The sequence below is a fragment of the Corvus kubaryi genome, unplaced genomic scaffold (genome assembly GCF_017639235.1).
Source record: "Corvus kubaryi isolate FWS band 111438036 unplaced genomic scaffold, C.kubaryi_AGA036_p1.0 37382, whole genome shotgun sequence".
Classification (NCBI taxonomy): Eukaryota; Metazoa; Chordata; class Aves; order Passeriformes; family Corvidae; genus Corvus; species Corvus kubaryi.
Window position 1 is genome coordinate 333,434 of NW_024581124.1, and position 24,971 is coordinate 358,404.

Consider the following 24,971-nt stretch of genomic DNA (forward strand, 5'->3'; position numbering starts at 1 on the left):
CAAGGTGAACTCTAGAGCAAGAGATGTAATTTTTCAATCAAGCTTTTAATGAAAAGATCATAAAATAACAGTTTCTCATCACTGTACATTAAGACTGCAAATTTCTGAATGCTGAGATCATATTATAATTTCTGTATCTTTTTATATGACACTTGAGTTGAAGCCACAACTATGTGTGGCTCTGACCTGAATTCAAGCTCTTGAAGGAAATGAACAGAACATTGCAGCAGGAATGTCGGCCTTTCCCTTGACCTCTCCTCCTTTCCCCCTCCCCAGGAAACATCCAGGGCTTCCAGACTGACTGATAGTTAAGGCTTAAAATGAAAAAAAAACAAAAAACAAAAGGGGTGATACAACATCCCTTTTTCAGTTGTATTTAACATATTAAAATAAAATGGGGAAAAATATCCAGCCAGCCAGAACAAGATCCTCTCCTCATAGAAAAGTTATCCCCAGCCAGTCAAAAGTCCTGTGGAAGGTTAGAGGAACAGCTGTGCTGGAAGTGCTTCAATTGGTAACTTGTGACAGAGAAAGTTTGAACCAGCCCCACTCCTCAGGGAAAGCAGTGCTATGAAGTGGGTCCCTAACTGCCAACAGATGCCACATCAAGTGTGGTGGTTTAGACCTGCCCCACCACATGCCACAGGGGCTGCTCTGTTCCAGAAACACCGACCCCCTGATGCGTGTGTTCAACACTGGCCTTTAAAATGCTTAGGAAATTAGGGAAGCAAGGAAAGAAGATGGTGGCAATAGGAGACAATGGAACAAAAATGCATTTCTAGCTCTAAACTTATGTTTCAGGATCTTTAGGTAGTTAGTTAAAACAAGGAAAGCAGAATAAACAGCAGTTTTGATGTGGCAGAAAGATGAACCAGGGCTGAAACAAAGGAGTCTTCCTGACTTGGAGGACCAGCTAGGAACCTTACAGCAGAGCTGGAACTGCCTCACAAGGGTTCCCAAATCTTTTCCTCTTGCAAGGAAAGAAGCAAATTTAGCGATTATAACAGGAAATCATCAAAGGTAAAATTCCTTACCCTATTCTGAAAAAATGCAAAATACGAGGAGTGGAAAGAGCTGAGAAACAGCTTTTCCTTTTGCCTGCTTGTCTCCTGCACTAAAATTGGGACCATAAACTATCATGGGACTTAAAACATTGCAAAAGGTTACTTTCGGCTACTGAAAGCAACCCCTAAATTTTCTTTTTCAAGAATATGGCCAATTCTGGACTGCAAGAATAAGCTTATAGAAAGAAAGGATTTTACAGTAAATGGAGAGACTTTACTGATGTTGAGCAAATAATCATTTAAACAAAAACTAAAAAAAAATGCCAGAAGTCTCTTTAATTATTCCAGAATTACAGCTCAGAGTTCATTTAGATTTTAAATTCTTACTTAAACAAATGTTTATCCAAACGTGCCATCTCAATGATGAGCATTTCTGCTGTCTGGGGACAGTTCAATGTTTGCTACCTAGAGCCTCCTAAACCCACTTAAAGCGTAGGGAGGTTTTGTCTCTTTGTTTCTTTATTTGCTTTTCCCTTAACTCCAGCACTGCCGATTGGAAAGGTTTCAGAATTTGGCAAATATCCAGAAATCAGCAAACATCCTTTCTTCATGCTGATTTGTAAGGCTGTAGTAGGTGCTGACTCCACCAATACAGGAACAAGAAGCTTTGTAAAGCACAGCTTTTCCCAGGTGCTCGAGCCCCGTGCTGTGGGGAACCTGATGCTTCAGTATCGTTTGCAAGGCCCATCATGATATGGCACAGAGGCTGTTGGGTTTGGCACAGAGCTTCCTCTGCCCATCCTAGGCCTCGACTCCCCACTTTTGAGATCCTTATTGCTACCACAGTAAACAGTAAGTGAGTGATGCGGGGGACTTTAAAAAGGAGCTACATCCTGTCCTTCAGGCAGGACAACAGACTTGTCTCAAGTCACAAGCTGCAATCGGAAGCACACAACTATTCCTCAAGTGACTTCTACCTTCTCTGGATTTTGCCAGCAGTCACCTCAGATTTAATGTTGTTTCACTTAAGTGCACTGGATGTTTCTCTGGTCAAGACCCATACTCCTGCTTTTCAGAACTGAAGCAACATGGTAAAATACTGCTAACCCAGACTTTGAACCTGCACTGCTTAAAAACAATGCTTTCCACACACAGGAGAGAGAGGAAAACAAAAACAAAAACCAAAACAGGAATCTTAAAAGAGTGACACTGTAAATTGAAACATTTAAATACAGCAAAACATAAATTCCTCTTCTATGCAAAGCTACAAAAGTCCAGTCTTTGTATTGTCTTCACAGGTTATGGTTTATGGCTATGCTGAGAGTCTCTGAGATTCCTTTTTTCTTTTTTTTTCTTTTTTTTTAATATATTTTTTTCATTTTTTTGAAATCCTGTAGAGAAGACCCTGCGGACACATCTTTGTGTTTGCAACTTTCTGATTGCAAAACTGTGCATACAGAATCTGAGAAATAAATACATTCATTACTGCACATACATATTGATACAAAAACAACACTGTCAAATAGTGTTTGCACCATCTTTGTTAGATATTAAGACCAGGCAAAATTAATATTTCATTTTCCATCAGCCCCCCCTCAAATGTTTGAGGTGGCTTTGGTGTAGAAAATAAAAGCTACAAAGGGTCAAGACTAATGACGGGGAGCTTTCTTAAACCTTCTTATTTTTGGCTTTAGCGGTATTTTAGCAAACCATCTTCACTGGTCATCTTTAAACTGTTCTACCATGCAGATCGGCTTAGGTTTCCACCTAGGCTGCCTATAGGAGTTTTGTTTGGGCTCTGCACAGGACTGTAAGGTCTGGAGTGAATCAATCCAGCAGTTTCATTATGGGGCTCAGAGGGCCCGGAGAGCACAGCTCCAGCCCCAGCTCAGCACAGGGGGCGGCCGCTCGCTGCCCCAGCCAGGGCCGGGAGTGGCTGTGCTCTGCCGCAGCAGCGGCCACAAAGCCTCACAGAAGCTGCGTGTCAATAGCTCTTTGGTGTCTTCTGTGATCTTTGTGGCTCCTGCTAACACCCCCAAGTGCACAGAGCTGGGCCTTTGGGGTTTTTTTGCCAGGAATTTGTTTTTTGGAAGTTTTGCAGTAAAGGACTGGAGAACAACCCAGCTCCCCATGGCTAAAGTAAAGGAGAGGTGCTGGGTACAGCAGCTCCCAGCATCTTCCAACATCCTTTTCTATCCCTAGAGCTTCTTGCATCTCCCTTTGCCCGCTTGGTTCCCTCAGACTCGTCTGAGGAAGAGGGAGGCTGGAATGCCTCTACAATAGTGCTTGGGTCTCACTCCCAGCAACATCTCTCATGGATTGAGGAAAAAAAACTTCTACATGCCATATTTCTAATTGCCCACCCTCTCCCCACCCTCCCCGAGCAGTGCTGGAATGCAGGCTGGGACACAGATCCCCCTCCCAAGCTGGGGAACACTGCGTAGCCTTCAGAGACAAACCAATGGAAAAAGCAAAGATTAATTTTGACTGGCCCCTAGATCTGTTGAGGTCTGAAACTGTAAAAGTTTATGTAAACAATGAGATAAATATATTAGTACTTTTCTGAGCCAAGTGAGGTTCCATACTCATTCAAATGTGCTTTGGTTTAAAAAATAGTTTTGTGAATTTGGGTATGAGCTTCTTTATTCTTTTATACAACTTTTGCTATTTTATCTTTTTTTTCCTGTTATTCCGAAAACATTCTGGAACTAAGTGACTAAAGCATATACTTAAGCTGCCTGGCCTCTTTTTTTTTTTTCTTTTTTTTTCTTTTTTTTTTTTTTGTTTCCTTTTAAATTGTTTTATTCCTCTTGAGGCTCTTTGTGTATTAAAAAAAAAAAATCAAAATAAAATAAAAAAACAAAAATGCAACTCCCTCCCCCCCACCCTAAAACTCTTAAAATCTTAAATATGAAACTAGTGTTTTGCTTTCTCATTAAAATACAGAAAAATGTTTGATACAATACTATGTCGTACAAATGCAGTTGAGTGTTTAGGCCCCAAGCAGGCCTGAAACAGTCCCTGAAGTTTTGAGTATTATTAGTTATTAATTATTACTGTCACAATTTGGAAAATGTTGTTTATACTCAATCTGTGGAACACAACTTTACACAGCTATTTGAAAAAAAGAACATAATTTCCTTTTGTACAATACTCTTGCTGTACACAGACTTTATGTCGTACTGTTTAAGTGCTGGGGAGGGGATTAAAAAAAAAAAAAAAAACCTTGAAAATAAAATAAAAAAAGATGCTCCAAAAAAAATTTTTTTAAAAATAGCATTGGGTCCTAAAAGTTCAACGTAATTCTCAAGGCTTAAGAAGCAAATGAAGAGGGGGCCTGGGGTGGGGGGCGAGAAGCTACATCACCCACACTCGTGTCAAAATGGAATTAAAAGAGGGGGAGCAGGGGTTTGCCTGCTGGGGAGCTCCGTGCTGGTGCTGCCTCGTGCATTGGGGCCGCTCCCCGGCTCGGCCCCCTCGGTGCCAGCGAGAGCTGCTGTCCCAAGGTGGCTTCTGGCAGCTCCCGCCCACGTCCCCAGCGCCACTGCAGGGCAGAGGGAATGGGGCAGACCCGCATCCAACCCCCGCAGCACGGACAGGGCTCATCCCTGGCCGGAGCCCTCGCTAAGGGAGCTAAACCCTGCTTTGGAGGTGGGTCCTTGGCCGGGGGGCTCCAAGGGGAGCCGGAGCGGGGTCAGCTCAGCCTCGGGTGGCTGGAGGGGAGGTAAAGGCGGGGTGAAAGTGCCGAGGAACTCATCTTGCACAGCTGTCCCTGGGCTCTGCTCAAATTCGCTCTGAGAGCATGGTGGATGGCACGGCCTTCCCTGTCCTCCCCAAAGACTATTTTGGGGACATTCTCAGGGGGAGTTGACAAGGAATCAAGGAGAAAACAAGTCAATATATATTCAAAACTGTGGAAGTGCTAAAGACGCTAAAAGCCCACTTAACCCCCGAAAAGAAAACAGCGCGTCTCAGCACAATGAGACAAAACCTAAAGTCCATGCACCCCTCTCGCGCTCCAAGGCTCGCAGGCGTCCGGGAGCAAGCAGACAATGGCACTGGGAGAAGCACACGGGAGCGGCTGGAGAGGGGCGAGTGTTCCCTGTAACGTGACACCAGGCCAAGGCTCAGCGCCTTTGGGTTGTCTATTGCTTGGAGCCTGGATTCCAGTTTCCTCAGTTCATTCAATTGACCCAAAAACTTCTCATGGACTAATCTTCCTTAAAAAAACAAAAACAAAAACAAAAAAATAGAAAATGAAGCTTATATTTCTTTGTTTTAGTCAAACATGCTCACTTTTTTCTTTTTTGGTCAAAACTTTAAAAAATTGTTTGTTTTTTTTTTAAAAAAAGACAAAACGTGAGGTTTGGTAAAACTTACGTGTAGAGACTATACTGGTTTGAGTGAAAAAGAAAAATAAAAACGAAACACCAAAAACCAACAAATGAAAAAATGCAAGTGTAAACCTTAGTCATTTCAGAAGGGATGATTCTACTGGCTGTGAATTTTTACCACCACAGTCACGGGAGGCTTGAAATAAGCCATAGCTTTCCACAAGGTCACGCCAACAAAGTCAAGGGGGCCAAGAATCGGTGGGCAAAGTTCTCTGTCTTCTCTCCTAAACCAATAGCAGCTGTTGGCTGTGATGTCTTATGCAGATGTTGCAAGAACATTTTGTTTCTTTTTCTTTTTTTTTTTTTTTTTTTTTGTGTGCGTGTGTTAAATTGTCTAAAAGGGAGGATATGAAACACTTTGGTTTGCTTTCTCCTCCTCTCCCCCACCTTATTGCACTCTGGATTCTAGTAAATTATAGGCTGCTATGCCCTCACCCTCTGTCCTGCCAGGTGTTTACAGACTGACCCAGATGTGCTGGGGAAGTGGAAGATGAGGGGGACATTTTCCCCTCCCCATAGTATCCAGACTCAATAAACAAAGCTGGAAAGGGCCCAAAAAGCTCAGAGAAGTTTTCTGCTTTTATCTAAAAGTGACTACAGACAGCCAAGAGACTGCGAATTGAGCCAGTCCAAGCAGCCAGCACAGCCTCTAGCTCAGTGTATTTTTTGCTTTGTCTTTGGCCAAGCTTTGCTTTAACATTTCTCTAGTTGACTTTTGATGGAAGGACGGGGTGGTAAAAATCCATTAACTTTAATTTAGCTTCTACTTTTATACATTTAATTACTTACAATAAAAGAAAAAAAATGCCTAATCTTTCACTAACCATCTTATTGTTCTCATGAATTCAAGAGGTAGCAAAGGTAACAAGTCTGTCCACACAGACTTGCTCTTTAGTGAGGGAGGAAAGCTAAAAACATACACACACACAAAAAATAAAATAAAAAAATAATAAAAAAGTACCTATGGAACTTGTAGCAAGTCCAGCCTACATCAAACCCCCTCCCCACCCACCCACCCTAGAATTAACCTCAGACCTTCCAGTTCAAACATTCACATAAACGTTACAATGGTTTTTCCTTTAATAAAACAAGTACCTCTAAGCAAAGAATATTCATACGAAACTACTAGAAAAGTAAAGACGACCCCCTGCTCACTGAAAGAAATTCCCAGGGCATCCAGTCCCTGTTCAGTCATGGGTAAGGCAAAAGAGGTTTGCGTGTTTTATGGGAGAAGGTGGCACGTGGTTATGCGTGCCAAGGATAAAGACCAAAACCAAAATGGGGAGGGATGGTAAGGGAGACTTTGCCTTTTCTTTAAGTGAAGTACTGGGGCTGGTGCAGCCCTGGGAGCTGCTCCCCCCACCATCGCCACCCCAAGGGACGGGGATGGGCTCCACTACTGCCGTGGCTTTCCCACAGTCTCTGGAGAGGCTGCCAACCCTGTGAGATGGTCCACAGACACAGCTTCTGCACTTGAGAATGCTATTATTTCACAGCTACTTAGGCCACTGAAAAGGTTTACTCTATTTTCTTTTTAATGGCAAGAAATACCCCTGCTGAGTTTGGTTTTAAGAGAGGAGGTGAGTACAGTGACAGGAACACAGAAAGAGGCAGAGAAGGGGGAGCCAGCAGAAAGTTCCCCAAGGTACCCCTACCTGCTGCAGATAAGAAATATGGCAATGAAGTCGATGTGTGCAAAAAGAAGAGGCATTTCTTGCCAGGTCATCAAAATTTGAAGGGAGACTGGGACTAAATGCATCAGCTTGGCTGTGGACCTTTCTTTTTTTAAAAAAAGGAAAAAAAAGGAACTTTTTTTTTAAATGTTAAAGCTACATTTGTTTAGGCCTCTCATGACTGAACAGAGTATGGGGAGTTGCCCCCTTTTTTGTTTGTTTGTTTTTTTCTTTTTTCCTTTTTTTTTTTAAGCAGCAAGTCTACAGAAAGGTAAATCACTGCGGATGGGCTTGAAGCTCATTCTGGAGTCTTTGGCTTATGTGGGAGAGGTATGCATTCGCAGGTGGCTGATCAGATTGCGCTGCTGGGTGAATTTCCCACCACACAGTTGACATTCGTAAGGTTTTTCTCCTGAGTGGACACGCATATGCTCTGTTAGTCGGTACTGCCGGGTAAAGCGCATCCCACATTCCTCGCAAGCAAAGGGCTTGAGCCCCAAGTGGCTGCGCATGTGCCGTGTCATGGTGCCCCGCTGTGTGAACATCTTGCCGCAGATGTTGCAAGGGAAGGGCCGCGTCAGCCAGTGAGTCTTCTCGTGCTGCCGCAGCGTGGCTGGATCCTTGTAGCTCTTCTCACACACGGAACACTTGAAGGGCCGGGACTCCGCAGCGTAGGACTGATTGGGGTTGGACAAATCCTCGGCTTCATCCTTGCTGCCGTATGTGCCTTCCTCCTTGATGTAAAGGTCTTCCTCAGTGTGCGTTTCCACATGGGCATTGAGCTGCTCAGAGCTCGGGAAGCCTTTGCCACAGGGGATACAGACATACAGGTTGTCACCATAGGCCACTGGCTCAAATCCCTCCTGCCGGTAGACATAGTTGGCACTGGTATGGCCGCCACTCTCACTCTCGCTCTGGCCGCTGTCATCACTGTTCTCCTTACCGTTTTCCACCTCTTCCTTACATGGGTAGGGCAGGTCTGCCCCATAGGCCCCAGCCAGACTCCTCTCCACAGACTTGGACAAGGGCCCCAGCAGGATACCATTGGGCAGCCCTTCACCCTCGTCCCTGTCTTTGCCCCCTTCCTTTCGGTCAAAGGCGTTGTCTTTCTTGATCCACTCCTTCTTGCGGGACGAGTGCCGGAGGCCCTTGCGCTGGCTGCTCTCTGTCAGTGAGTGGTGGCACTCCTCGCTCAGATCCATCTCCATGGGGTCGCTGCTGTCGGCCATGCTGTGGGGGGCTCCGACACCAGACTCGTCAAACGATGAGGCACTGTTGGCTGCAGGGGCTGAGGCAGATTGGGGAGAGCCGTGCTGGCTTTCACTGTGCTGCGTGTCATCGTGGGAGGCTGTGACAGGGAGCGAGGGGCTTTTTTTGGACAGGTCGAGGCCCAGCTCCTGGTCACCAGTGCTCCCATTTGCACTGCTGCCCCCACCGCCGTTCTTGCCAGCTCCCCTGCTTAAGGAGTGACAGTTCTCTTGGTTGGAGCTGCTAATGAAGACCTCGTCATCAGAGAGCTTTCCCTTTGACAGCTCCTTTGAGTGTGAGCCCTTCAACCCCTCATTTGACCCTGAATAGCGAGCTTGGATGACTGAAGCAGTGGAAAGTCTCTGACTTCTGGCAGATCTCCCAACACCAAGGCCACCAGCCTTGCTAGCAAAGGACTTGCCGTTCCGCTTCAGCTTCTTTCTGCAGAGAGCTGCCAGGTCGTGCAGTTGGAGGTAGCTTGCTGCGGTGAGGAGAGCATTAAAGTTCTGTTCACCAGGCTGGTCAGTCGTTAAGAGCTTACCAGTATAAATAAAGTCCAAGATCTGCCGGAACACAGTGGGGTTCACCATGTCCGTGTCTAAGTTTATCAGGTTGTCATGCAGGACAAGGGATTTGAAATACATGCTGCTGGCTGCCAGGATGTTCTTATGGGCACGAAACAGGGCATTTTCTACCACAATGATCACATCACAGAGGAAACCTTTGGCTCGTTGCTGGTTCAGCTGCAGTAGCAGTTGTTTGGCATGATTTGGCAGTTCCATCTCCACCTTCTCTTCCTCTTGCTTTCACCTTACCACCTGCAAAACAGGAGAATGAGAGGTGTGAGCTTGCTGTTTCCACTAGAACAGGTTACATTTAATAGACTGGTTTAACACAGTGCAGTCTATGTTAGGCTTGACACTGACTAGGGAGATCTGAGTACATTGAGCCCTGCAAGCTGTGATCCTGCAGGGAATACAGAAAGAAATATTTCTCATGTTAAGACTTGATTCGAGTCTTTCAAAAATCAGATTTGCAATTATCTTTTTACAAAAGCAATCGTCTTTGGCTGGAATCACTATTCAAAAGATACCAGCATGAAAACAATAGTTAGGTACAGGGGAAAGCTGTTCTCTCCTGACATAGATTTCAAGGGAGGATGAGAAGTGAGAAAAAGAGGAAGAAAAGAGAAGCATCTACTTCACTGTCATTTGCATATCTGAGCATGTAAAATAATTAGCATAAGCTGCAGCTTCCCTGCTTTAGCATGTAGTTTGTTTCTCGGCTGTTACATGTTGAAATCGTGTAACTCCCAGCTGCTCTGGGGTTGAGAAAATGACATGTAGCAACTAAATCCACTGAAGATGGAATTAATCACACTGAGGTGTGAATGGGAAACCTCCTTAAGAGTATGAAAAGCTGCTTTAAAAACCACTCCCCTGGCAATTTCCATATCCCAGTCCATTGACATGAAGGGTTAGAATCAACCCTCAACTGGCTGAAATTCAGGATGCTGAGCTAGCTAAATGTCACCAAATGTCTTCACAAATCTGAAACAGTTTTCTCAAGTTAATTTTGTTCTGTCTTTAACTTTGAAAGAATTTTGTTTAAACTAATGGAGTCAAGTAACATATCTCAAGTCACAGTCTATCCTGAAATACTGTAAAGAAAGGAAAATTGTGGTTACCTCCATATAAAATTCATGCATTTCACAAACAGTGGTCATGATGTATTTTAGTTTAGATGTTTATATTTGCCTTCCCAGTAGTATGGACTGTAGGAAACACCCAGTTTGAGATACGTCAGAACTAACTGCAGTTGCATGTTTGGTAGATATTACAATCCATAAAAACCAAAATTTAAATCTGGGGCTGCATTCAGGAATCCAAGGTTAATTTTAATTTATTTTTCCTTGTTGGTTTTTCTTTTTGTGTGTGTGTTTGTTTGAAAGTGCCAACTACTATTTGCATTTATCTGTTAAAGCTGATTTAAAATAGTTTCTGAGGTACAAGAGTAGGAATTAAGTACTAAATTTACAATAACCCCCACTTAGCCTTCTACTTCCTTTCTTCCTTTCCCAGTTTATCATATTACTGAAACATTTCTCTTATCGAAGGAGAAGCAAGCCATAAATACAGAGAAATGAAGAGCTTAAGTCTTCTCTTAAAATCTTAATTGAGTAATTTTTTTGTTTGTGAGTCCTGCTACCACACTGTGTCCCATCAGAGTTCAAATGATGAAGCATTAGACTGCATTATCTTCCCTCTGTGCCACATACAGGTACACAACAAAAAGAAATAAGGAATGATGCTGCTAGTATTAAAAATTGCTTCCCTCAAACCTGATTCCTACTACTTGGTGATAAAGATGTCATTTGGCAGAAAGGTGGTAATTTACATCATCCATTTCTGCACAACAGGAAAGTTTTGCTTTATGAAAAAAAGCTACCAAAAAGTAAACAAATGCAATATTTCCTCCAGCGCTGTTGCCTGACTACCCTGGTACTTTTCCCAACAAATCTGCCAAGCAGGTGCCTCCCTTTGTCCACAGGACACAGCTCTTCACTTGTTTTGCTGGTCAGCCTGATGCTTGCTTATGCTTTCACTGGAATTTTGTGGTGGCTCTTCAGTGCAGCAGCACCTAATTTAGCATCCACACAGATCCCTCTGGCTCATCACTCTGACCAACAGCTAAAAAGACTGCTCCGCTTTTCTGTTTGATTTTGTTTCAGCAATGGATGGGAACCCAAGAAGACGGTGGATTCACCACAATGCCTTGGTGCACATGGGTGTTGTTCCCAGAGCTCAGTGGCTTTAGAAAGGGCAGCAGCCAAAAGGAGGAAATACAGGCTTTCCATGGTGCTAATTCCACCTATAGCATATCTGTAATAGAAACTCACCCTGCAGAATCAGAAAAATGGGACAGGACAGAGACTACCTCCTCTGAGCAGTGCTGAGCACTTTAAAACCAAGATTTGATGTAATTAGTTACAACAAAGTTGCAGCACGGAGGCAGCGTGTCTGGTTCTAGTGGCTTGCTTCCAGAATTGCTGATTAAGGGGAAGAAGCAGCAGCACAGAGGCACAAAATACCCACTTTTATCTAGCCAGGCCAAATAAGAGCCCTTACTTCTGGGTCACTGAGATACATCGATAGGGGAGGACAAAAACATGGCTTGCAACTTAACAGCATCTCTCTATATAAATGCATCCTGCTCAAGATAGCAAGAAACAGCCTACTACTACACTTTCACTACAAACATACTGGTGCTTTTCCATGCATGTATCACACAAAATCCCTGGGTATGATTTTTAAGTGTTCCATAAAGGACAAATATAGGAAAGGAAGGGAAACGGTACAGCCAATGTTTTCTTCCTAAACAAAGTAGTAGTAGTGGTAGTAGTAATAGTAGTAGTAGTAATAGTAATAATAATAATAAAATGTTACTGAAGTAAAAGTGGGCTTATTTCCCATTGATGTGGCACTTACAGCAGAGGTCTAGAAATTGCTGTATATGAGTTGTTCTAAGCCTTAAGGCTTGCAACAGCTATTAACGCAGAATATTTTTAGTGTTTTACTTTTTTTGTTTTACTTTCTTTTTTTCTTTCTGCCTTAAATGATATTGAAACCAGGTAATGAGCCTGCAGAGAAAGCCCTGGAAACAGAGTTATAAATATAATTCTGCTACTGACCTTCATGAGGAAGATAATGTTATTATTAAACTTCAGTATGTCTGCAGCATAAAAACTAGCATAGTACAAGTTGTTTAAATTACCTCTATTTATCCCTCATGTCAAATCTTACAGAACTATCCATGTTCAGTAGGACATATGTATAAGGTAGGCTATTACCTTCAGTAGAATTAAAAGCAGTGGTCAGGTGTAAGCACTGTAACATTGCCTATCAAATTTGAATTTGTTAGCTGAAGTCTAACGTGGCTTTAACAACCCCAACAAAATGAATGTAATGAATCAAGGTAGCAAAACCTTCCACCAAGCTTAGAGCACTGTGTTTAAAATTTTGTCAGAATTGCCCACCAAGGGCTTTGACCAGGACAGGAGAATGACTCAGAGAACACTCCTTTGACTGACGTCCCTTTGTTGACAAAAGTCTTACGGCAACCTGCCTTGTGTATCTTGTGCAGTCCTCAACAAAAATAAATCCAGTCCAGATATTTTCCAGAGGTGGCCAGTTACAAACCCCTCTTTGACAGTGAGGCGTTTCAGAGGTGGAGGAAGAAAGGTGTGTTGGAAAAGTTGTTAGCAAAAGAGAAGCAGGCGTTATTCCTTAACTTATGGCATTCCTAGGATCTCACTTCTAACTGAAAGTAGGGGACTAAGGACAACTATGAGTTCAAATCCTGTATAAAAGTTATCTGCCCAAACAAATAGCAGGTGCAGCCTTAGAAAGGTCTTGGTATCCATGCGTTTGCAGGGAGTGTCTCTTAACAAACCGGAACATTTGAATAACATCACCACGACCCCCACAAAGCCCTAAAAAATCACAGTGGGTTTCTACTTCTTGTATTTCGGTATCATTTTTAACAACCCTTCCTTTTCTGTTTTCTGAAAAAAAAAAAAAAAAAACCCAAACAGAAAAAACATACTCCAGAGGAGCCCTGGCTCAGAAAAGGCTCAGATGCATTTCTAGTAAAAAACCCAAACCCCAAACCTCAAGAATACATAGATGTATCACTGGGGCCACAGTCTTTACTCATTAAATGTGGTGTGCAAAATTTCACCCCTTTGCATTTAAAAGAGAATTACAGAAAGCTCTGGACAAATAGCAGCAGTGATGGTCTTTTCCCAGATTCAGGTTGGTTACCCCATATTCAAGACACATTTTTCAGAGCAGTGAACCTGCTCAAATACTCCCATGCAAGGAGGGAATGAAACAGGACTAAGGCTCTCCACTACCTCCACCATATCCATGACACTGAGACACAGCACATGCAAAGACATGAGAAGTACAGAGCACAAATCACAGAATACAGTAATGCTGCAAGCAGATGCCACACATCAAACAAAGCTTCACAAGCTAAGAGCCAAAAGCATCTTAATAAGCAATATTGCCCCAGGAGCTGGGTAACTGCGAGCTGCTGTGTCCAGCCTGGGCACACTGTGACCCCATGGGCAGCAAGGTAGTGCACAATACACAGGCTGCTCCTGGAGCTGTGCTGCTCTCACTACACAGCAGGAAAAAATTCATTTTCTCTCAATTTGCACAAAGACTCTGGACATCACAGAAAATGAAATTGCTAAACAGAAGAGAAGAGAAATCCCTTCACCCCTTTCAACAGTATAAAATCTACATATTCACTGCCCGTTTGATTCTCTTTAATATCACTAAATCTCTTCCTAAAAGTAATTGCTGAATGAATGCTAAATGTGTTATCTTAGCAACCTCTGGCAGGAGATGCTGTTTGATTTCATCTCTGAGTTATAGATTGCAGCACATGAATATTGTTTACCTTTTAAGAAGCAACACCAGTGAAGCAAAGAATCAATCAAAAACAGATTTAAGGAATCACTCATTTCACGTAGAGGATTTGTGGCTGGATGAGAAGGCTAGACACCGAGCACCTGAACAGTGAGCTAACAGTACTGCAGATAAAAATCAACAAACAGATTAGATGTGATGTATCAAATTAGATGCTGTTAAAACATCAGCCTATTGTATACGTTATGATAGTCCCAGGAAAAGGCAGTGGCCTGTTTACTTATTTCTCCACCTTCCCAAGCAGTTGTGCTGCACTGAGCAGACACTGCAGCAGTGAGCATGGGGAAGAACAAGAAAAAACAAAATCCACTGTTTCCTACATTGCTCTCTCCCACCAATTTATGACATTAAAAATGCTGTGTCCAGCTGCTACTGGAACTGAGTGAAACTGAAACAGGTGACTTCGGCACCCTTCAGTTTCAGATGAACCAACTTTTTTTGAGCACTTAAGGACCCCACTAGGAAGAGAGCTTTCCTGTTCCTCACTGGCTCATCTATCTTCCTTTCCCCACATCCCAACAGAACCAGGACCCTAAGAGGTGTCAGTGTAGTGGGTGGTTCACAGCCACTAACCTGCCCCCAGGAGTTGCACTTGGTAGGTCATTAGCCCATGACCTTTAAAGGTATTCACATTCTAGAACAGCAGAAGAGTGAGGAGAAGTGCTGGAACTGTGTTAGTCCAAATGATTCCCTATCCCCAGCCCCTGGGAGCAGTCAGACAGCAGAATTCAGAAGCTGAGGCACAAACATGCACTTTCATCATTGGCAGTGGAGCAGCAAAAGCTCTGTGAAGAAGGCTCAAGCAGAAAACAGGATGCAGTACCCTTGTTTTTCTCACACAGATATTTAGCACTTTAAAATAGCTACAACCAACATGTGAAGTTACTCGGGCAGAGGTCTGCCGAGCTGGGGGAGGGAGAGAAAACATGCAGGACAGAGCAGGATGTGCAGCTGATTTTGCAGGTGTGGGCATGGAACAGAGAAGGAAAATGGAGGATCATTTTGCAGAGGATACCACATCAGCAAACTGAAAGTGGCCCTTGTTTAGTTTGTTAAATTCCAATTAGTGCCAGGCAGAACTGCCCTCCCGGCTCCCTGAGGCAGCTCTTGCAGGACTCCCGCAGAAACGGCACAGCTTTGCTCAAGGACACGAGCACCTGTCTGGTACCTCTGTGCGGCAACATTTGGATATTTGGGACGTGGACAATACCTGCTCAACTGCTACCAGCTCCTGGCCCAAAAAGTAGAGAAAAAAAAAGAATGAGATGATTTCCCAGTCCCTTCTCTCATGTTCTAGAATAACAAGGAGAGCCTGACATGACTAGGCCCTTCTCTACTGCATGGCAAACTTCCCAGGGAAGGAGAATCTCCATGGGTGAAAAGGGTAGGGGTCCTGTGTGCATGAAAGCACTAAAATCAGGAGAGCAAAGTGATTTCCAGTCAGTGCAAGGCTGCAGCAAAGCAGAAACACCTTGCTATTCAAGCTGAAACTACGAGCAGTAGAATGCAGATTAACCACTTGGTTGCCGCTTACCATGCCAGGTACATTGGGCTAAAGGCACCTCCATCCAGTGCTGCCCGACGTGCCAGGTACATCCCATGATGTTCCATTGAAATCACAACAGGCCATCAATAGAACGTGGCTGCACAGATGCAGAATGGAGAACCAGCAGGGACGCTGTTAAATGCAATTAAAATACTGCAATCAAAATTGAAACGTACATTTTAAAACAGCCACCTGCCTTAAATATGTAACTGCTAGAACAACCTCCCCTCCACCCATCTCCCCACAACTGCTGAACTGCGATGGAAGCAGAACAGAAGGACTCTGCAAGTTTCTTACTGATGCTCCCTGGCCACTTACATTCATGACTCTCAATGGCACTGAGCTTCAGGGGAACCAGTCCACCTGTATCCAAAACCAGCAGATCCCAGGATGTCTGCACCAGCGTCCTTCTGCCCAGAAATTCAGGCAATGAAATATCACCACCATTTAGAAATGCCACTACAACAAGAACAGCCTGGTGCCAGAGCTTCATGGTCTCATTCCCAACACGGTACAGGCAGCAGAAGAAACTCTTCGAAGCTGATGCACTGTGTTGTCCCCTGTCCCACTTCCCAAGCCTTTGAAAATATCTTCTAGAGATGTTATGGCATTGAGCCAGGCTGGATACTTTGGTGCAAGGTGTGAGAAGAAGATACTGTATACCTTCTCCTATTTATAATGATGCTTCACTGATAATTTAATCTCCATTCTTGGAGACTGGAGATCAAGTTGATTCATGGTGAACTGCAGCTTGTATGAGTGTCGCAAAACTTAAGATCTATAATTCCACCCTCCCCTGCCCAAAAGGAAAAAGCACTGCCATCTTTTCCATGTCAAGGAAAGGCACATATCACAGGTACCCTAGGTTTGGCAAGCTGATTGTATCCTCTGCAGTGCATATCCTTCCCATGGAGTTCCTCTAATCAGCTCCAGCAGGATTATCATGGAGGACAGTCTCAGGGTAGATGCTACACAAGATGTACTCTCTACAAGTGGTGATGCTGTCCCAGTGAAAACAAACAAACAAAAAGCCCAAACCCACCAAAAGCCAGTACAGAAATAAGCCTGCAGCCTGGCAGAGATTTAACATAGGTTTTTAGACCCTCGTGGTAAAGTGAAACGTGCATAGCTCTTATCACATTGATGGCTGCATGTCTCCAGCTGTGTTTCTGGAGATAGAAATCTTACATTTAAAAAGTGAGAATAGTATTGATTATCAACCTTAAAAGATAAAACGCCAAATGAAAAAGACCTATAATACTTAATGTCGTTGAATGAGAGAGCGTACAGGAGGACACAGGCCTGAGAAATGGAACGGGTTGTCGTGAGAAGGACAGAGTATAGCGAGATAGTTCATTCTTCCTGAACATCTGCTGGGCTCAGGCCCAGGACAGTGTTCCCATCATTCCCACCTGCATACTTATCCCCACGACTCTGTAACTAAATCCCTTTCACACTGAACTAATAGGTCTTTTGTATTCAGATCACCCTGTTTTGACTGCTGTAGGCTGAAGATTTTTAAATCTTGTCAATACAATGAAGAAGTGAAATGTAAGCAACTGTTTGCCTACTGACCTGGGCTGTGCTGAGCCAAGAGCATTTGCTGAACTAGTCTGAACAGACCACTGCCAGCATGAACAGGCCAAGCCACATTTAACTATCACACAACTTGAAGCATAATGGGCCAGAGCCCCAGGAATTTGGAGCTCCCCCCTCTCCAGAAGATCACGCTCTGCACTGCACTGGAGGAACCTGAACTCTGGCTGCATCTCCCAGCCTCACAACTCTGCAAAACCCTCAGCAGTACCAACAATATTCAGTTTAACATAGGCTGAATGCTGCATAAAGGTATTTCTTGAACAGCAGCTCAAACACAAGGATTTTACACCCACATTACATCAATTTCCTTCTTGCTGCTGTGAAGCAAGAGCTCTTCTCCATAGTCGTATTTCCCCTCTAGGGCAGTTTAGCAGAGAACTGCTTCAACCAAAGGTGTTTCCTACTGTTAAAATATCCCACTGCAGTCAGAAATGAACCTTCCTGCCAATTCCTAAACAGAGTGCTTGTATATTATACATTTATTGTCACTGCTGACATGTAGGAGCCTAGGACTACCCAAACCTCTACTGGGAGGAGAAGAGGAGAGCATGGATGATGCAGATCTTGTCAGCCAGAGTCAGGCACTAAAAATTCCTGCATATCTGCAGAGCACAGTTGATCTCAGGAACAGAGCAGTGGCACAAAACAAAGCTTCAGAAGCTCGTGACCACTTAGTGACCAGCAGTAGACTCTGGGCTCTTGTGCTGTTCCTACAGCTGAGCAAGCTCAGTTTCAGTTGTACCTGCACTGCAATTAGTAAAGGCAGCTCCAATGTCCAACGCTAATCTCATTTAATTCATTTATTTACTCCCTATTGCATGAAAATAACAACATATCGAATGACGTAGCTCAAAGGCCCCTTTGGTATGCAAAATTTCTGTTTCCCAGCTATCTTTGAGCCTGTACAGAAGTCTCCCTTTACAATGCAAGAATTTAGGACATGAGTAAAGGCTTGTTGCTACCTCCCGGCTAATCCTAGAGAGTGTCAGGCTTGGGCCCTGTCCTTCAGTAAGGTAGGCCACTTGGCAGGGGGTGCATGGGTGGCAACCTCATGCTGAGCATCACTCTGAGGGCAGGAGCACACCCAGCACTGTGGAGAAGGAGGAATGTCATGACCCTCTTCCAACCAAGACTGTCCTACAGGACACTCCCAGCTGCAGCACTGCTTTAGGGCTCTGAGTCAGCACAGGTACAAGCTGATCGCAGGTTGTGAAATGCAGTAATACTGGAGCGAATGCATGACCCTTTCAACTATCCCTGCAACTGGGGAGGGATCTCCAGGACAGGGATGAGGCAGGCAGCTGGAACTAGTGACTGTGACTCAGACTCCTTAGTTACATGTTTTGTTAGAGCAAACAAAGCCTCAGAGTACTAGGAAAAATGGGAGCAAGTTTGATAAAGATCCTCCCAATTGGCCTGTTTATTTTTATTTCTGGTGTGGACTCAGCAAACGTTTCTGCAGAGAGAAGCAGTCTCCACAGGAGCATCTGCATACATAATACTGCTAATATCATGAGCTTGCAATAGCTAACACCAAGTTTCCATGCTGAGGGGTATAATAACTGTCTTGGACCAAAATGTCACCTCTCTCACCATATACCAGATACCAGTGAGCACAAAACAAGCATTGGTGTCTTGTTTTTTTCCAATAAGAAAAAATCTCATTCCCTTTACCCATATCTACAGATGCAGCAACGGTTCTTAATATAAATGATGCCTTAAATACAGTACTTTTAGCACTTTATCCACATATTTTTCTTTGCTTTTCCCCAAAAACTGACCATATACTCAGCCCTGTACTTAGCAAAGAAATCTTTGGTTTTAAGTTTCACTTTGGTGAAGTCTTTCAAACAAACCACTGTAAGAGTTGGTCCTGGCAGTATTAAGACTGTACTGCCTCCAAATCAGATGCTTAACTGATCACCCTGAACCCTTTGTATTTGGTTCTTTGCAGCCACCAAGAAGTCTCAGCACATCTGAGCCTGGCAAATGAGAATAGGCCAGAAAGTCATTATTGCTTGTAAAAGCAGAAGGCCTAACAGACTCAAAGTTTTGCAAACTGTCTGTGTAGCATCCAAATCTCTCCAAGCTGAAGATAACCTAAAGGGAAAGCAGAGTTTACTCACTTTCTGAATTCTTCATTTCTTCGGCTGCTTTTCCTCAACCCTTACTTCTTATTTTGACTGTTTTATTCCTCTATCTTCTTCACTTGAGACTTCAAGCATTATTTAAACTCATCTCACAGCCTGCAAGGAGGTCACTCTATGTGTTTTCAAAATCCACCTCTTCCCAGCAAGGCTCCCATCCTGCAAGCTTTATCCTGCAGCCCTGCACAGCAGTGGTCCAGGGCTGCAGATACCTCGGGCACATTTGGCCAGCCCTCCCTGATAGACAGCTTCTCAGCTTGGGGGATTACAGACCCAGGCACGTTATGAAAGGCAGCCCAACAAGGTCATGGGGTGTTGAAAACTTTGCTACAATCCAAAGCACAGGATCTTCCTCCTTTCCTTCCCCACAAACTATTCTTGTCAAGGTCAAGGATTTCCTGGCAGTCCTCAAAGTACACAAATTATAGGCTTTTGTCATGAATTAAGACTTAAAACTTCTCTTCATTTTAAAAAAGTAGAAGGGGTGGAACAAGGCAAGAGGGGAAGGTACTTTTGCCTAAGATTTGGTTCTGAAAAGGGGATTGACAGCCTATGTATATGCTTTACCCTGTAATCTGAAAGCTTCTCAGGACAGGACCCTTAAAAGCATTTTATACTGAACCATATACACATCCCAGAGCAAGAGAACCGGCAGCTCCCCGCATCCGTTCCAGTCTGCTCAGCTTCTCCTAAATCAACACTGCCAGAAGGCAAGACAGCACTATAACAAATTAGCACCACTCACAATTTGTTGAAGTTGCTGTTGCATTGTTTGTTTATTTAAAACACGCGCAAGCACACACACACACAAACCTCCCAAGCCTGCTCTCTGCTGCCATCCCCCAAACTCCAGATTTGTAGTCTCAGAGAGGCGAGCAAAGGCTGTGGATTAAACCCATGCAGAGCAACAGCCACTGTGCTGGGACTCTGCTTGGGTTTTGCTCTTTCACTACATGCAAAACCAAAGAATGCCCACATTATTCCAGCCTGGAACATCATGGTGTGGAAATCCTTATTTCAGCACCTGACTAGGGAAGTGTTGTTAAGAAAAAGAAAGAGCCACGGGCTTGAAAGGACCCAGCGCTAATAAAACTCTTAGTGCTAATGCTATTTATGAACATCCAAGGGATAATCTGCACCCCTTATCAGCCCACAAGATTATAAGATCTTTAAAATAGGAAACATGTCTTACTTCATAAAGCACTGTATAAGTTTACAAAGTGCAATATTAGTGGTAATAAATAATTGTCAAAGTTGAGCACAGAGGTGGCTGTAAAACCCGAAGTAACACCACTGTTCCCATTTCATTCTGAGCCCTGGGCAGTAGCACTGTACATTCACTGGTTGTGCTGACTTGGTCTACTCTTATGCACCAATCTGGTTTTATTTTAAGAGATCATTTGGGAAATGTGCTATGCTTATACTCACAGTGGAGAAAGTAATGTTTGATCATGAGGGATCATGATTTTAAAGAGCTGCAGTATATTCTTATCCTTCCACCAAACAGTCTAGTTTGCCAGCATGTGTCAGTGTGCCAGCAATGATTCCTCTACACAGCATTTCTGTCTGTAGGCACTTATCACACACAGAGCACCTTACTATTGGAGCAGCTGCTCACTAGTTACATCATGTAGCCTACAGAGACAGCTTCTCTTTCATTTCTCTTGGTTTATATAACAATAAGCTCTGGCTACTGCAGGCATAGTTTAGAGAACAGGAAAGTCAGCACCATCTACTCAAACCCTTACATGCCTTCATTCAGGTTTTTTTTATTTTAGAGAAATTTTTTCTGTCTTGTGAATGCTCTTAATGTTTTCATTTCTGCCTGCTGACAGATAACTGCATCATCCAAAGCATCTCTGCTCGCCTGGGTTGAGCATGGCTTTGGTTTCTGGACAGGTGAACACCACAGAGACCACAGCTATCTCCACCAGTCTAACAAAAATTAAGAAAAATAAAGAGATTTTCTACTCAGATTGAGACCTTTGCATGGAATTCTGTTGGTGCCAAAACATTATCATTTTATTCTTCAGATAACCCATGATTTATCAAATGTTTAAATACTCAAGCTTAAGTATTTCAAAAGCTACTCACTTTACATTTGTCACCTAAGGAAATTACTAAGCAATTTGTGCATTTTTTCCCTGCCAGAAAAAAATGCTTCAAAGATCAGAGCAGAATGCATCACCCTCCTTATTTCAGCATTATTAAAACCATCTCATTGGTAATTATTGTCCTCAAGATGGGTGTGGGGGAGTGAAAATCTGTAACAGATTCTATTTTTAGAAGATAACCTTGGGAAAAACAGGAGGTACCAGAGAAACAGGCATAAGGGGTGAAGTTATGACAGTACTGAAACTAGCAGGAGACACAGGTGTACCAGGTGTCTGTGCCAGAGAGCTCTGAGGAACACAAATGTGGCCACACCTCCTGCAAGATTTAGGCTTGGCTGGCAGGTTTCAGAGGCACTCAGAATTCACAGAGACAATTCACATATTTAAAAGTTTGAGCAAGAGTTAAAGAAAAAAAAAACAAAACCAAAACCAAACCCACACTAAAAGGCTATTTTAAAAGTTTGCTGGATCACTTCCCATGGAGCTCTCCCCTCTCAGCAAGGAAAGCAGCTAAAGGAAAAAAAAACAAAAAAAAAAAACAACCACAAACCAAAAAGCCAAGCAGAACGAAAACCTAAAAACAGCTAGAGAGGCTGGAACTTCCCTAACGCAGATGAAACAACACAGCAGTTTTATACCTACATAAATAGGATGAGAATATGGCCCATGGAGTAATACACATACAAACTTTGCTCACAGCTATAACAAACATTGATACCACAGCTCAGAGTGGAAGGAAAAAAGTAAAATTCTTCCATCCTTACCACTTCCAGCAGAGCCCACTGATATAACAGCATTGAGATGCCCAGAGGATGCAGAAACCACTCTCAGGATACTTTTGGACTAAAGCCTCTCTATTGGCAGTGTGCATTCCCAAACACCTGTATCTAGTATCCAGCTGCTTTCAGCCCCTGGCTGCACATTATTCAGCCCTATGCAGTTCTTCATAGAGAAGGGCTGAATAAATTGTGGCATTGTTACACCACAGTGCAGGTGCTCAGAAACACACACATCCTGAGGCTCGTGCCTCACCAGCCATAGGGATGTTCTGATGCCATCCAGCTTTCTCTGACCCACCAAGTCAGTCCACCTTGGGTTAATCTATTCCCTTCTCCAGGCATTTTCTTGGCAGGCACTTCACTCAGAGAATACATTTTAACAGCAGGAAAACCATCTCAAAATCCCAAACCATAGAAGTCAACACCTGTAAAGAACCTGAATAAGTCGCAGGTGGCATCCTTCGTATCACAAGGTATCCTCCATCACAGATGCTAACATGGCTTTCACACACCTGCTTTCTCTGCAACCTCGTCTAAGAAGCCTGACAGTAATCCCAAATCCCCAAACCCTTCCAGGAGCAGTCATTGCACACCCAGACCTACTCCAGACAATCAAAGTCTTATAACAGGGCATGTAATGTAAAAGCCCGTTTAATCTTGTGCAGGCAAGAAATAGCAGGGACTTGCCTGTTGAAAAATTAGAAGGTATATAGCAATTCATCAAATTGATTTAATAGAGCCAGCTGCATGTGTGAATGCTGGCCCCAGCAGAGACAGTCCCAACCCTATGCATTTGCTTACAAATAGGCAAGGTGCTTTGGCACAGCTACTGAATCCTTTTAAAAAGTTGGTTTTGACATGTTGGAAAAGGTCTTGGATTTTTCAGCTGCTCTCTAAGCAGAAGGCAATTCAGAGAACACACCCAAGACCTGCAGCAGACACCACTTTAAAATTTGTCTTCATTATGTTCTAATTTTTATACAACTTTCTAACATTTGCAATAGCCAGATAAAATTTTTCATGTTTCTAAAAAGAGAGGAGAGGTCATGAAAGCACTGTTACACATCATTTTTTCTTTCTCTAGTGATAGTCAGAGTCCAGAGTCCTGACCCAGGGTTTCCACTTATATTTTCCCTGTGATTCTTAAGCCAGCAAACCAAATAGAGTTGTCAGGTTTGGTGAGTTTCAAAACAAAAGGTGTATTAGAAGGGAGATTATTTATTATCATATTATTTAAAGGATTCAGTGAGGAATCTAAAAATCTGTGCAAGGGTTTGTTGGAGGGCAATTAGGAAGAGAAGAGCCTGATAAAAACAACCCCACACACTCCAATCATAGGGGTTTGTTCCTCTCCTCCACATAAAATCATAGAATCATTTAGGCTGGAGAAGACCCGTAAAATCAAGTCCAATCATTAACTCATCACTGGCAAGTCCACCTCTAAACTCTGTCCCCAGGTGCCACATCTACACATCCTTTGGATAATCTCCAGGGATGGCAATTCCACCATTTCCTTGGGCAGCCTGTTCCAATGCTTGATGACCCTTTCCTTGAAATTCTCCCTAATATCCAACCTAAACCTCCCCTGGTGCAGCGCGAGGCCATTTGCTCTTGTCCTATTGCTTGTTACTTGGGAGAAGAGACCAACCCCCGGGTGGCTACAATTTCCTTTCAACCTTGTTGAACCTCACCCAAGCAGCCTCGGCCCATGGATCCAGCCTGTCCAGATCCCTCTGCAGAGCCTTCCTGCCCTGCAGCAGATCAACACTCCCACCCAACCTGGAGTCATCTGTGAGCTTACTGAGGGTGCCCTCGACTCCCTTGCCCAGATCTCTGATAAGGACATGCACACTAATGCCTTCTTGCCTTCCATGAGGGAAACAAATCCAAAAGACTTGGAAAACACTGCACTGAGACACATGGTGGGGAGGTTCTGGGAAGCAAAGCAGCAGCTGAAGTTATATGGAAATAACAACAACATTCACAGAAGTTCCCCTTGGATACATGTCAGTGTGTGGGAATGAAGGATTAAGATTGAGTATTTGCATTTCCCAGTCAGATGCCAAGATAGCAAAGCTGGCAGGCTAAGGTGTTGTGGCATTCCTTGAAGGGAGTCTCCAGCCATGAACACTGTGTGTACAGAGCTCTTCTGCTTGGAAGTGTCTCTCTCTCTAATAGTGAGTATTTGGAATTTTTTAAAATGTGCTCCAGGTTAGTGCTTATAAAAGTAAAGCATTAACAGCTCCAGCATAGCACAGGCAGCTGGGCAAGCTCTGCTGGCAGATCCTTGCCAACACAACCCCAAATTAATCCTGTGCTGTGCTCCCAACCCACACACAGCAAGCAGGTAGTGCCATGGTGCCAACTGCTTCAGTCAGCACGTAAGAGCAAAGTGCCATGTTATTAGCTCTTCTAAAGGCCACAGCAGAACATTTTGATCCCTGCATACAACAGACACCTGAATAATTAGAGTGTAGGGCTGAATCCTCTGGCAGACAGAGCTTTTAAAATAAGATGTAGGACTTCTGCATCATTGCCCTCTACAACAGATTTCAGTGCTTTTATGCTGCTTTTTTTAAGGCCAGCATTAACATTGCCAATGATACATTATTTACCAGGTGGAAAAAAAACCCCCAAAGCAAACCACACAGAAATAGAGCCATCATTACAGAGGATGAGGCATCATGATCTGTTTTAGAGCATCCAACTCAGAGCCACCACCAAAAAGGTCAGATCTTGCCCTCTTTCTGCATCAGCCCTGGTCTCGCTCAGCCTTACAGCCCCATGGTCTTCAGGGCAACACAGCAGAGCAAGCAGCAAAGCACAGCCAACATCAGGAACACTCTTGAACAAAGCTGGCTGTAAAGCCAAATCCCACGTGTCAGAGGTCACAGCAGTAACTGAGGATTGTGCTTCAACCCCCAAAATACCCTCTGCTATCCAGGAAGGCTCCTGGCAATAGGTGAAAG

The 24,971-nt window shown here is 43.7% G+C and overlaps 1 protein-coding gene across 1 annotated transcript in view; it reads right to left on the bottom strand.

The window, feature by feature from the left end:
- Window positions 1-26: 26 nt before the first annotated feature.
- The window catches only part of HIC2 (HIC ZBTB transcriptional repressor 2), a 55,620-nt gene continuing 30,675 nt past the window's right edge, over window positions 27-24,971 (bottom strand). Inside the window, exons 4-5 of the mRNA XM_042034852.1 lie at window positions 15,352-15,495; window positions 27-9,137 (exon numbers count right to left, since the gene is read on the bottom strand). Coding sequence (XP_041890786.1) covers window positions 7,389-9,101 — 1,713 coding nt within the window. The 5' untranslated portion in view covers window positions 9,102-9,137; window positions 15,352-15,495 and the 3' untranslated portion in view covers window positions 27-7,388. The remainder of the gene's footprint in view (window positions 9,138-15,351; window positions 15,496-24,971) is intronic.